Here is a 14,343-nt window from a genome sequence, read left to right on the forward strand (position 1 = left end):
GGGGCCGCTCTTAAGTGGTATATGACGATGCGAACCACAGGGCGTTTGCTAAATTGGCAACACTTGGTTCTAGAACTCAAACGAACATTCATGCATCCAGATCTTGATGCACTAATTAAAATGAAGATCTATCAGAGACGTCAGCAAAAAAATGAATCATTTCACGAGTTCTACTTTGAAATGGAAAGACTTTTTCGTACTATGAGCCTACAGCTGCCCGAGTACGAAAAAGTACAAGTACTCGTACAAAACATGAGAATTGATTATAAAAAACAACTTAATTTCATTCCAATAACTGATTTACTCACTTTAGTCTCAGCAGGACAGAAAATTGATGCACTCAATTTCTCTGCATACAACAAAGTGTTTGGTGCGGAAAAATCAGTACAAGTTGTAAATAATTTAGAAGACCAGAAAAAAAAAAGCACAAAAAAACGGTCTAGCTCGTCGGACGACTTAAAGGACAATATTCCAAGCATGCATCAAAATTCAAAACCCAACCTTCTTAACCAACCCAATCAAAAAAATCAAGGTCCCCCAACAATTATGCCTAAACACAATCCCCCAGCTTCAACCTTAGAAGAACTAATAGATACCCATCGTCCTTTACCAAATAATCATTGCTATAATTGTGGAAAATACGGCCACAGAATAAACAACTGCCGATTGCCGAGAGGAGTTCTTTGTGAAAGGTGTGGGTTTAGAGGGTACCCCACCAACAATTGCCCCTTTTGCATAAAAAACTCACAACCAGCGAGCGAAAACCGCCGCTCGCTGAATACTCACAACTAACCGAGTGCGATCCTTTCGAATGTAACCAAACTTTTTTCGAATTAGCTCCAGAAACTATTTATAGTCAAGAACCGACCATCTATTCCATATCATATCCTATTGCTGGTGACAACAGGCCATATATTTCAGTTCAAGTATATGGTATGGAAATTTCGGCCTTATTGGATAGTGGTAGTAACCTAACTCTGATAAACGCTTCCGTGTTCAATAAACTGAAATCAAAGAAATTGTTTCCCTTGAAAAAACCAATTGTGTTGCGCGCTGCCAATGGTGAAAAACTGAGTATCTCTGGGCAAATATACTTACCATTCGTATTCAATAATGAACTCAAAATTGTTCCAACTCTATTAGTGCCAAATTTAAAAATTAATTGTGTGTGTGGGATGGACTTTTGGGAAAAATTTCATATTCAACCTAAGATACATGAATGTTGTTTTCTTAACACAATTTCCGATCAAATCGACGACCACCAGGCTCCATCCGCTATTCTTTCGGCTGAAGAAGAACGCCAAATCACAAACATTAAAAACTTTTTCAATCCGCAGACAAAGGGCTATTATCCGCCACCCCTCTCGCGGAACATAAAATAGAAATACAAGACGAATGGAAGAATAAACCACCCATACGTCAATTCCCATACGTAATGTCCCCTAAAACCCAAAGCATGGTTGCAGAGGAATTACAACGCCTGTTAGATGCAGGGATCATTGAACGTAGCAATTCTGACTGGTCTCTGAATTGTGTACCTGTAATAAAACCGAATAAAGTTCGTTTATGTCTGGACGCGCGAAAAATTAATGAGCGCACCGTGCGTGATGCTTATCCCTTGCCACACCCCCATCGCATTTTAAGCCAATTGCCGAAGGCAAATTATCTATCGACAATCGACTTATCAGAGGCCTTTCTGCAGGTTCCGTTAGATCGTACTTCAAGAAAATACACGGCGTTCAGTGTTCAAGGCAAGGGGTTGTTCCAATACACACGGATGCCCTTTGGCTTGGTCAACAGTCCTGCGACATTGGCAAGGCTGATGGACAAGGTGCTGGGTCACGGTGTATTGGAACCGTATGTCTTCGTATACCTTGACGACATAGTCATAGTTACGGAGACATTCGAGCATCACGTACGTCTTCTTCGGGAGATAGCTCGTCGCTTGAAGGAAGCCAACCTATGCATTAACATAGAAAAATCGAAGTTCGTAGTCAGCGAGGTTCCATTCCTTGGATATCTTCTTAATACTAAAGGTTTACGCACTAACCCAGACAAGATAAGGCCTATAGTGGAGTACGAAAGGCCGACCACAATCACCAAGCTAAGAAGATTCCTAGGAATGGCAAACTACTACAGACGCTTCATTCCAGATTTTAGTAGAATAAGTGCCCCTCTTACGGAATTACTAAAATCTAAATCAAAAATTATTCCATGGGCCGACGAAGCCGAGAAGGCGTTTTGCACCCTTAAAGAACGCCTTATATCAACACCAATATTAGGGTGCCCCGATTTTAATAAAGAATTTATTATCCAAACCGATGCCAGTGACGTAGCTGTAGCAGGGGTTCTAACACAGTTTCAGGATGATGGAGAAAAAGTTATCTCATATTATTCGCATAAGCTCACTACGCCTCAGCGAAACTACCACGCTGCTGAAAATGAAGCACTTGCTGCCTTGTTAGCCATAGACGCATTTCGTGGGTATGTGGAAGGTTACCATTTCACGTTAGTGACGGATTCATCCGCTCTAACACACATACTGAACACTAAGTGGAAAGTGGGTTCTCGATGCAGCCGTTGGAGCTTAGACCTCCAGCAATTCAACATGACAGTGATTCACAGAAAGGGAAAAGAAAATGTTGTCCCAGATGCGTTATGGTAACTTCAAATATAAAATACAGTGAATCTTGGTATACATCAATGATACAGAAGGTGAAACAACGGCCGGATGATTTCATTGATTTTAAGGTGGAAGGGGAACGCTTGTATAAATTCGTACATTCTAATAATGATCTCCATGACAGTCGGTATGAATGGAAGATAATTCCACGCGCTGACGAAATTCGAAACATAATTACCCAAACTCACGAGAAGAGTTTTCATTCAGGGTGCAACCGAACTTTGTCCCGCATCCAGAAAAGATACTACTGGCCTAGGATGGCTGTTCATATCCGTTCATATATTAAAGATTGTCAGACCTGCAAAGAAATAAAAGCCCCATATATTTCAACTACCCCGGAAATGGGAAAAATGCGCTGCGCTAACACCCCGTGGCAAATTATCTCCGTCGACTTTATTGGACCACTCCCTCGCAGCAGGAAAGGAAATCAACACCTGCTGGTAGTGGCGGACTATTTCTCAAAGTGGGTACTAATCCAACCTGTGAAGAAACTTGATAGTTCTGTTATGTGTTCAATACTGCGGAACCAATGGTTCTACCGAAATTCAGTACCCGAAATAATTATTTCGGATAACGGTAGCACCTTCACTTCAAAAGAATTCAAAACCTTAATCAATCACTTTGGTATCAAACATTGGCTAAATTCAAGATACCACTCCCAGGCAAACCCAGTCGAACGGGTAAACCGTACCATAAACACGGCTATTCGGTCTTACGTGCGAGACGATCAACGCACCTGGGATGCCAAAATACCCGAAATTGAGCTCACGATCAATACCAGCATACATTCCACAACCGGTTTCACGCCATATTACATAATACATGGTCAGGAACTTTCAGAAGTAGGCACAGACCACCAACTCTTACGACATGACAAACTCCTTTCGCAAGAGGAAAAACAAGATCGACGTAAACAAATGTTCTCCAAAATACACGGCAGGGTTCAACAAAATCTAGCGAAGTCATTCGAAAATAGGCGAAATCACTACAATTTGAGGCACCGCCAATTCGCTAAAGCATTCGTAGTTGGCCAACTTGTTTATCGAAAAAACATGAAAACTTCCAATGCCGGAGAGCACTACAATGCTAAATATGGCAAACAATATCTTCCATGTAAAATCATAGCTAAAATCGGTTCATCATCCTATGAATTAGAGGATTTGACCGGTAAAAATATTGGGATTTGGCCTGCGGTGCATCTGAAACCTGGATGAAGCCTAGGTCTATTATGAAACCAATCTTGATATCTTCAATCTTCCTGTCGTAGTCTCCACGCCGAACATTTTTAAATTGATGGAAAAAAGCAAGTTCGCTCCTACTTATTCGACTTTCAAAATGCCGGTTTGATTTGCTAACCACCTCCGACTTGGATTTGGTTTTGGTCTGAATTTGATGTCAGACAGTATCACTAATAATATTAAATCTGACGAGTTTTTTTTTTTGTACTAGTCCATAGGGCAAAAGTTGGAAACAACGTTCCGATACCTCTCTATTGAAGGCGGAAACATTATATAATATTAGAAAATTCAGTAATCATAAATGAGTTCTAGACAATTCTGGTTACAGGAACTCATGGCTAAAGCAAATATATTTAGGGCGCCCTAGAATTATATTGACATAATAGCTTAAGGTTGAATGAATGATTGTGTGATTGTTGTGTAGGATCGACGGTACCAATGAATGAGAGAGTGAATGAGAATAATAGTTTGCTTCTATATTTATTAATTAAATTTTTCTAATCCGAGAATATACTGTACTTCTTGCGATAAAATAACACAGCACGAAACTGTAATAGAAAATCTAATCTTCGGTTCTAGCATAGTAACTATCACGGATAGAAGACTTTAAATCGGTGGCAATAGGGTGGAGAGCAATCACAAGCCGTAGGACGATCCGACATGTAAGGTTCCCTGTTGAACTACTTTGGTTAGGAGACATACGATTCACAGATGAAATAGAAAGCACGTGGCTAGAATTATTTACAATGAAAAAAAAAAAAAGAAAGAGATTTCTTTTTTTTGTTTGAGCCCAGGGAAAATTGTAACCTGCATAACAGATTCCAATATATGTTTTCTTTTGAAACCATCGATACTTACAATCATTAATTACTCCTTTCATGGATTTGCTTATTTATATTACTAATTATAAAAAGGGATTCCCACATTGAACTGAACTACCCTAAGCCTACATTCAAAATCAAATTAAAACTGTTTCCAAATACCCCTCCCTGATGTCCAATCCTATGCCATTCCGACAGCAACCGTTAGCACCATCTAAGTGCGTTTCTCGTCGACCTGCACATTTCACGAGCGTCTTCCGAGTGACAGTTTCTACCCGGACTTCATTTGACTGAAAACAACCGACGAGGCACATGCAGAGGAGATTGATGGTAACTATTTCGAAGTGAAACGATTACATTTGTAAAGGTGATATTTCTTTAAAGGTGACTCGAAGAAACGCGTGTGGTCAAGTACGCCACTGTGCTTCCTGTGCGGCTGCCGGTTCCAGTTTGGAAGATAGTCTCGATCGATTTGTGTTTCACCGGGGTAGCAGTGTTTTTGACCGAGGACCAACTTTAAGAAAAAAAGTCCGGTCTACCAGTTCAGTTTGTGGAAGTGCCTCGAAGGCCAGAAGAAAAGCGTGTGGTCACGTACAAAACAGTGGATCCCGTTACGCTGTCGGTTCCAGTTTGGACGGTTACCTAGGAAGATCCCCACCAGTGCGGCGATTTATCGAAGAACGCCATCGGAAAAAATTTGTTCTGGATCAGGTCCGTCGTCTAGTGAGTGCCATCGACCGCCATATTGGAGCGAACAATCACACACGAGGATATTCCGACGTCATCTCGATGTTCGTTGGTCCCGGTGTGTCGCTCTTGTGGACGTACCAGAAAGACGGAGAAACAATCATACGTGTCGATATTCCGGTGAGATTGTAAAGATCAATCGGTCCACGTGTGCCATCTGTCGTAGGAAGATGACGAGACTGCCACGAGGTTCAGCTACGGTTTGACATTCCCACCATTTAAATCCCTAACCAACTCAACATAAATATGAATAAACTCCCATCTATCATGTGAATCATCCGTTATTTTATATATATATAATTAGAATCAGTCCCTTCTGGGTTTTTCGGTCCGCTCAGAAAATATTGTATTCCTCCTGTGAGATAGTCCGCCCTGAGACGAATTTGGAAATTAAGTAAGAAATAACTTACAAGGGTAACAGAGGTATTTTGGCCACTTCATATATTTTGGCCCACCTAACAAATTTTATGGATTTAGTCGATGTTAAGTAACCCATGTTGCATCAATTTGAAGCTAATCACATTAAATTACCTAATGCCGAAGGGTTTTACAAAGATATTACAACATTTTGTGGATATTTTTACAAAGTGGGCCAAAATAAAATCAATCCTAAAGTGGGCCAAAATACCTCTGTTACCCTACTTCTGGTCTGCCACCACTTAATTTCGGGTGAAAATTACCAACACAATCAAAAATAGTCTAGATGAACAACGTTGAGAAAAATAAATGGGTACCATTTATTCACTAAAAAGGTTAAATATATTATCAACGTAATCCAATAATTTATTATGACGATTCATTTTCAAATATTATGATGACATCAGGCATCCCTGCAAGCAGCTGATCGGTGTTGACAAACGAGGGGGAACCAACTAGTAAAAAAACTTTTATATAACACAAGGGGTGTACCGATAGTAAATAGTTCGCGCAGTACAATATAGGTGGAACTAGTGCATCACGAAAAATTATTTTTATAAGAATTTACTCATACTGTCATGTCTGTTAGTCTGTGCTTCTACCATGTCCATTCATACAAATGCACATGGTAAGTTTCATAATTACAAAGTACAATGGTTGTATATTTGACCATACTGTTATAGCTAAGGGTTAAATACCACGCACCCAGTTATATTTGATATTTATAACTGGTTTGAAAATACTATTGATTTTTACCATAAGGTAGTAGAGTGCATAATATGGAATAGTATATTAGTTGAACTAAATCTAATTCCTTTTCTATTCTAACTATTGCTGAATAAAATGCTTCGGTAGTAGTTAGGATCGATATTCGAATTTTTTCGTTATATTTTGACTAAAACAAATGATTAAGGTTCACTTATTTCATATATTTCGAGGTATACATAACATATATAATAACCTCTTTAATTTCGTTTTATGATATTGTTGAACGTTATTTTTGTTGGCAGCAATTTATACTTCGATGTTCCTGTTACCGGTCCTGGAAGTTGACTTTCTTGCCATCCATCATATCATGTCGTTTTCTTGCAGATAGGGTAAAAATCACATGAAATAACAGTTTTTGTGTATTTTTGTATAAATGAAAGATGAAAGACGTACAAGAGTTACATTTATTCGCACTCCACAAGACTATTATTTGTCACAATATAACGGTTACTCAATTCCCGTACATAAAATACCATGTTCATGGTAATTATACAATTTAAATCATGTTTAGTTAAAAATCGTTGGTAAATTTTTTCAATCCCAACTAACCAAAAGTTCGGATAAAAGGGACTGATTTGGCTTAAGCAGCTCTCAAAGTTGATCAATAGCATTCTAAGCAGCCCATTTTTTAAGTAATTATCTACACTTGAAAGTTCGCGCGACGCAACGGAACGAACTTCTAAGCTGCTTCTAGAATACATTTTTCAGCTTCTATGCAGCGAAAAAGTTCACGCGGAACTTGTTTTGTACTTTCAAGTTGCTAAAAGTACCACGTGCACTCTTAAGCAACGAGAAAGCTCACGCGGAACTTGTTCTGTATTTCGAACTGTCAAAAATTGTCACGTGTTTTCTTAAGCAGCTAGAAAGTTCACGCGGAACTTGATCTGTACTTTCAAGTTCTCAAAAGTTCCGCGTGTACTTTTAAGCAGCAAGAAAGTGGACTTTTTAAGTAATTGTGGAACTCCTGGTTGCTTGGGATCTTACTATATTTATAGTAATTCAGACGAAAGTCATGGTAAGTAAGTCATAGTTGTAGTTATATCGAATACGGAAACAAATTTAGATCAAACATGCAACATAGTAATGGAAACCATGTGATTTTGGCGGAGCGCATGGTTGTTTCAATGATATATTATTCATTATTTATGGTAAATTCAATAACTTATTGACTATTGTGTTCTATACCATCCCAACGCAGTTAAAACTACTATTATGTTCTTTTTCTTCTACATAAACAAACATTGTCATAGTTACGATGCATGTAGCGATTCAACGCTTGTTGTTTTGTTTCTAATAATAATAGAACTGCACTTGACGGTGAACCGATTTCATCGAGGGGCCATATTTAAATGGTATATGAAAAATCATAGACTCTTCCATCTTGAGTTTATCTTTGGTATCACCACGTACCGATGGTAAATATCTTCATTCACCCTGTAACCAAATACACTCGATCTGTGCCATTCGGTTATACGAGGTCTGTTAAAAAAGTACCCGGAATTCTCATTTTTCTAAAAAAATATTTATTTATTCGTCTACATCTATATGGTCCCCTTCAAAGTAATCCCCCCTAGATATAATACACTTATACCAGCGTTTTTTCCAGTCTTCGAAACACCCCTTATGGTCACTTTTTGTAATGCTCTGTAGCACTCTCAGCGATTCTGCCTTTATCTCTTCAATCGATGAAAAACGCTGTCCTTTCATGGGTCTCTTCAACTTTGGGAACAGGAAAAAATCACACGGAGCGATATCTGGTGAATAAGGAGGTTGGGGCATGATTAAAATCTTGTTTTTAGCCGAAATTCTTGATCAAAATTCAGCAGTTTTGGAACGAATTTTGCTGCCACTCGTTTCATGCCCAAAACGTTTGAAAAAATATGATGGCATGAGCCAACTGATATGCCAACTTCATCAGCAACTTCTCTAATAGTGATTCGGCGATCATCCATAATCATTTTTCCACTTTTCCCACATTTTCATCGATTATTGACGTGCTGGGTCGACCGGAGCGTTCGTCGTCTTCAACGTCTGCGCGGCCATCTTGAAAACGCTTATACCACTCGTAAACACTTGTTTTTTTTATAGCAGACTCACCGTAGGCTCTTCGTAACATTTCGCACACTTGGTTACACTTTATTTCATTTTCACGCAAAATTTAATACAAATTCTTCGACTCTTCAATTCTTCCATTGTTTAAACTAACAAAAATCGCCGAGCTCAAAAAAACACGTCTACACCAGCCGCTACAAGACAGAATGTAAACAATGAATACAGCTGAAAATTTCACCATACATTAGGGACATATGTACCAACACAATAAAAAAAAAATTTTTGACCACCGGACTCTCCAGACGCGCGCAATTAAAAAATTCCGGAAATTTTTTGAACAGACCTCGTATGTATGAGCATGCTACACATATAATATGAATATCGCTTATTATATGGTAGCTATTATAAATAACTTTTAAACGAGAATCATATGCATTTTAATTTCTTTTTATTCACAAACGTATGTGTGGCAGACATTTTTGAAATGAATCATGCAAATCAGCGTGTTTTTGATAGCGGGGAAATTGAACGGCAACTTTATTAAAATTATCCAAAAATCCCCACATTATCAGATCCGAATGGATTCCGAATCGGCGAGAAATTTTCATTCGGAATTCCATGTGGAAATCATGTTGAATTCCGAATCAATTCCAACTCCAGTGCAACAACCGGTTCCGAATGAATTTCGCCTAGAACCGGTTGATTCAGAAATCTGTCGGAATTGAGTAAGAAGATGCGGACTGAATTGTCAATTTGTCTTCTTCTTTTCCGATTTTGCACGTTTTCGTGCTGAGTTTCAGTTTATTTTTAAATTTTTTGCGCAGTACTGCTTTTTTGGCGCGCACGAATTTGACATTTCTCTTCCCTATACTTCTATGTATGAGATTCGATGCGGATTCGCCTGAGGGCCAAAAAGGATGTTGCCAATGATTTGTTCGTGAAATGTGAGAGCTGGATATCTTGTGAATATGATGTATTTGCTATTATACTACTAAAGCAGTAATATTTACGTGTGAAATATGGAAAATTATATGTTTATGCATTTGAATACTATTTTTTTTATCAATTTCGCGGAAATATTATTTTGTTAGTAACTTTTTACGCAATTGATACTCCATTCTCATGTTGCTTCAAGTGATAATTGGCAAATATCATCGTTTTCTTTGTTCATAAAGTACTACTACTCAGCTATTTAGTGAATGATTTCGGGGATATGATATGATCCCGCATTTCTCGATGGTGGTTTCACATTTATGCATGCATACATGAATATTTTGCTCGGAGTGTTGATTTATTTATTTCACGTTCTTTTCATTTTACGTTCTCTCAATTTGCGAACTACAGTTTCTAGTAAATTTCTATTCTTCATAACCATCTGGCAAGGGGTTTACATGAGCATTATGAAAAAGACTTTTCTTTCCATCGCCCCATGGAAAACGTTTGTTGCGAATACGCAAATGTTCATACGGCACAAATTCTGGACGTGCGTGTCCGTGTTCTTCTTGATGCTTTAAATAAACGTTCAACATGCACAGTCCAACGGCCGGAAATGCGACGAAAAAAGAGAGTTTCTTCCATATTTTATAGCCTCCTGTACCTAAATATTGATCAGTTACGTAAGTTTTCCAGTAGTTTTTTTCTAGTATATATGTTCTTACCTTCATGGCCTGAAACTGCAGACGGACCAGCAACAGCATTGCGCTGAACAGTCTGAGAAATGGTACGACGAAATATTTGATTGGTTAACATTTTATATGTACTAGAATAAACCATTTCGTTATATCCAATCCAATTGTCGATTGATTTTTGAAAAGACCGTAATATCATGTGACAGTTTCTCTTTGTTTACTTTCTCTTCTATTAAAAGAGATGCCAGGTAAAAATTAAACATATCTTCCGACAGGGTTGAAACAGTCAGTAGCGGCCCTTACACGATCATTAAAAGTGTCATTACTAAAAAGTAATGGCACTTTTAATGATCGTGTAAGGTCTACGAGTTCAGTAATGACACGAGTAATGATGGAATTCCGGATTTTCCATCATTACCAACATTATTTCTTCTTCTTATTTTTTTTTTGTGGAAGTGCTGAACATCTTTAGAACTATACACGAAAAAATGACAAAGTGTAGATTTAAATTGTTAATATTTCATTAACCTTAACGTTTCAATGGCAAATCAAATTTATTTTCAGCTAAACAAAAATAAAAATATTGCTATTGCTTTTGCTGGAGTAGTTACAAATTCTCATCATTAATAATGAACGTGTAATGCTAAAAAGTAATGATGTACAGTAATGCAGTAATGACGAGCGTTTGAGCAGAAGTGTCATTACTTAGTAATGACACTTTTAATGATCGTGTAAGGGCCGCTAGTAAATCCGAAAAAAAAATGCTGCAGTCTGCAAGTTCTGTACGCGCTTAAAAATAGTTACTCAAAATTGAGTAAGATCCTACTAATCTACAGAGAAAGTGGAACTACTCTAACTCTTTAGTTACTCAAATTTGAGTTCTTCCACTGGAAACGATGTTTGGGTATAATCTATTCGTGAAGAAATGACAAAGTGTAGATTTAAATTGTTGATATTTCATTAACCTCAACGTTTCAATGGCAAATCAAATTTATTTTCATCTAAACGAAGATAAAAAATATTGCTATTGCTGGAGTAGTTACAAATACTCATCATTAATAGAACGTGTAATGCTAAAAAGTAATGATTTACAGTAATGCAGTAATGACGAGCGTTTGAGCAGAAGTGTCATTACTTAGTAATGACACTTTTAATGAGCTTATTAGATGAGAAAATTTGACAACCAACATTATTTTCAAAAAAAAAATACGTGAAAAAAAATTCTGCAAATGACAAAGCGTAGATTTAAATTATTAATGTTTCATTAACCTTAAAGTTTCAATGGCAAATCAAATTTATTTTCATTTTGCTAATATTCTTTAATTGCTGAGGGAAAGTTATTCTGGTTACAAGCCCCGTGCTGAAGTAGTTACAAATACTCATCATTAATAATGAACGCATAATGCTAAAAAGTGATGATGTACAGTAATGACGAGCGTTTGAGACGTGTCATTACTTAGTAATGACACTTTTAATGATCGTGTAAGGGCCGCTATTAGCACTCACAATTTTGAGTGAAATTTTATTCCACACACTAAGATTCAATTCCGTTGTTCGGTAATTTTCTTTGACGAAAACTTTCGGTAATCAATAGAAATTACCGATATTTCTGTACATGAATTTCATTTTACAAAAATTATGCAAGTTTTTACCGGACGATCAGTTTTACGCAAATTTTCATTACAGAATTCTGTAAATAGATATACAATTCATACGGTAAATCTGAATAGTCGCCGAGTACGGTAAAAACCATACCGTCCGTATGGTAAAATAATCTTCCAATAACCGAACTTCTGTAAATACTGATTGTCATGAAAACTAACTGTCAAACAGTTATTAAAATTTTCAGTAAGTGTCTTTTCATTTACTAATCGAAAAATATCTTGAAGGGTTCGTCGAATGAAATGAGGTACAAGTGCACCAGTTTTTAAAATATTAGAACTACTCAAAACTTTTTGTTTACTTATAGGCAGAACATAATTTCATATAATTCTGGTGGACTTGACAGGTTGTGCAATGCTCCGAAAGGCGCTCATAATTCCGGTCAACCGGGAAATGAAGTTACATTTTTTCTAGACATTTTTTATATTTTTTCGTGGATATATAGTGCACCGTAGTCACGACTGTTTCGAATTTTTTTACTCGTTTCTAAGAAAAATATCCTAATCCGAAAAACCTTATCATAAGTTTAAAGTTTAGTTTTATGAAATCCGAAAAATCATTCAAATTTAGAATTTTAACGAAAAGTAAACAAACACAAAAAATTACCGAGCAATCAGTTAGATCCATTTGGTTTACAGTTTACGGTAGTTATTTGACAATTCAGCAATAACCGAACGATCGGTATTCAATTCAATTACCGAACTGATTACCGAACGTTCAGCTGTTAAAAATTCGGTAAAAAATTACCGAATTCTGCGAAATTTTCTAAGTGTGCACATATACCAACATTACTCCTTTTCTGAATGTATTGTATTCAAATATTAAGTAATGTCGCTTATGTATTGCGTGTGTTTATTTATTATTCCGTTTACAATTCGTTTCCAACTTCGAGACATCATATCAAGTGGCTGTCGCTTGAAGTAGTGTGTCAATCGACATTAACATGCATGTTAGTAATGCTCAGGCACCTATCAGACACTTATTCCTTACAAATGACATTTGAGCATATTCCTTTCCTTTCTGAAGCACACTACGTAGCCCTCCTAAACACAATATCTGCGTCGATTGCACAACCAAGAGCACAGTTTATCATCGGTTTTTGCAGACACAACACCGTTTGTGTTAAGCGACTCACCCTTTAAATACGTGACGCACTAACAAAAAATAGAACCTGTTGCTACAAATTATTATTACACCATTTAGACTGATCTTGAGAATAGTAACATAAAAACGAGTTCTTGGATTAAACCAGACACCATATTAACAAGATATCCAGCTCTCCAAACGAGCAAACGACCTGTCAATTCAATGTAAAGCTAATGGAATGTTTTTAATTGTTGCCAGCATTACGGATGAGATGTCGTCACTCTGGTTATAGGCACTCTAGTTGACACGATATGTTGACACGATATGTTCAAAGGCTACAAAGCAAAGAATTGTTTTAACCAAATATTTCAACTTTGCAGGATCTATCAGTTGATAGCCAAGGAAACTCACTTCTACGATTGTATCAACTGCTGTTGATGTTTTTTTTTTGTTTTTCGAAACAAACTTTTTTGTCATGATAAAATTTTTATTATCATATGAAAATGTGAGAAAATCTCCCGTTACGGCTATAGGTGGTGGGAAACAAACTTTCATGTAGATTTCCACAAAATATCATGGAAATTTGCATGACTTGAGATAACTGTTGTCGCAATATTAAGTGAAAACATTTCTATTACATGTGGTATCTATTAATATTTAAAACAGCAATTGTCTATCTAGAAGGTAAATGTGATATGAATACCTACTACATTATATTTATGAAACACGGGATTGCGCATTAAATAGCTACTAAATGCCAGTCCATTAAAAACTACGTAAAAAGTTGGATGTAACATAACTTTTCACGTATTTAAGATGTTGTTGTTTTGAGTGAGTGTATGAAATTGGCACAAAAATTTGTTAGCCAGTCCCCCAGTTTTCAAATCTAATCGAGGAAACTAAGTAAAAGACTAAATGGCTTTACTTAGAGTGCCTATAGTCATGATTATAGTCACTCTAGCTTTACTGGTATCCATGGAAACCAAACCGTTTTCAGCACCCGCCGCTTGGGCAGCGCTACTAGAACTATCTGTGTGGCGTGTTCTATTTCAAATTGATGTTTCTCGTATTGTTCGCAGTTTGCGGTTGTTATCGGTATCCAAAAATGGTATAAAAATTGTACTTGCTACTTAATTTTAATGGATTTTGTTAGGATATTGTGAACAAGTGATTTTAATTCGAATTCGTGTGTTTATTTATTATTCATTGTGTGCAAAAGATTTCGGAGATGTATTTTCAAT

The 14,343-nt window shown here is 37.0% G+C and overlaps 2 protein-coding genes across 2 annotated transcripts; one reads left to right on the forward strand and one right to left on the reverse strand.

Annotated features, from left to right (window-relative positions):
• The first annotated feature begins 4,692 nt into the window (after positions 1-4,692).
• On the forward strand, positions 4,693-5,763 carry LOC131438477 (uncharacterized). Its single transcript, XM_058608537.1, has 2 exons — positions 4,693-5,072; positions 5,127-5,763. The coding sequence occupies exons 1-2, from the start codon at positions 5,055-5,057 to the stop codon at positions 5,619-5,621; spliced, it is 513 nt and encodes a 170-aa protein (XP_058464520.1). The 5' UTR covers positions 4,693-5,054; the 3' UTR covers positions 5,622-5,763.
• Positions 5,764-9,998: 4,235 nt separating this feature from the next.
• LOC131438432 (cytochrome c oxidase subunit 6A1, mitochondrial) lies at positions 9,999-10,575 on the reverse strand. Its single transcript, XM_058608449.1, has 2 exons — positions 10,385-10,575; positions 9,999-10,323 (listed from the first exon to the last, which is right to left on the reverse strand). Exons 1-2 carry the CDS (start codon positions 10,551-10,553, stop codon positions 10,085-10,087), a joined length of 408 nt encoding a protein of 135 aa, XP_058464432.1. The 5' UTR covers positions 10,554-10,575; the 3' UTR covers positions 9,999-10,084.
• Positions 10,576-14,343: the final 3,768 nt, after the last annotated feature.

This window comes from Malaya genurostris, chromosome 3, assembly GCF_030247185.1.
Source record: "Malaya genurostris strain Urasoe2022 chromosome 3, Malgen_1.1, whole genome shotgun sequence".
Lineage (NCBI taxonomy): Eukaryota > Metazoa > Arthropoda > Insecta > Diptera > Culicidae > Malaya > Malaya genurostris.

Coding starts and splice junctions, on each gene's coding strand:
- LOC131438432 (XM_058608449.1), bottom strand. CDS start 10,553: ATGATATTACGGTCTTTTCAAAAATCAATCGACAATTGGATTGGATAT. Junction 10,324..10,384: donor TGCAGTTTCAGGCCATGAAG/GTAAGAACATAT, acceptor ATCAATATTTAG/GTACAGGAGGCTATAAAATA.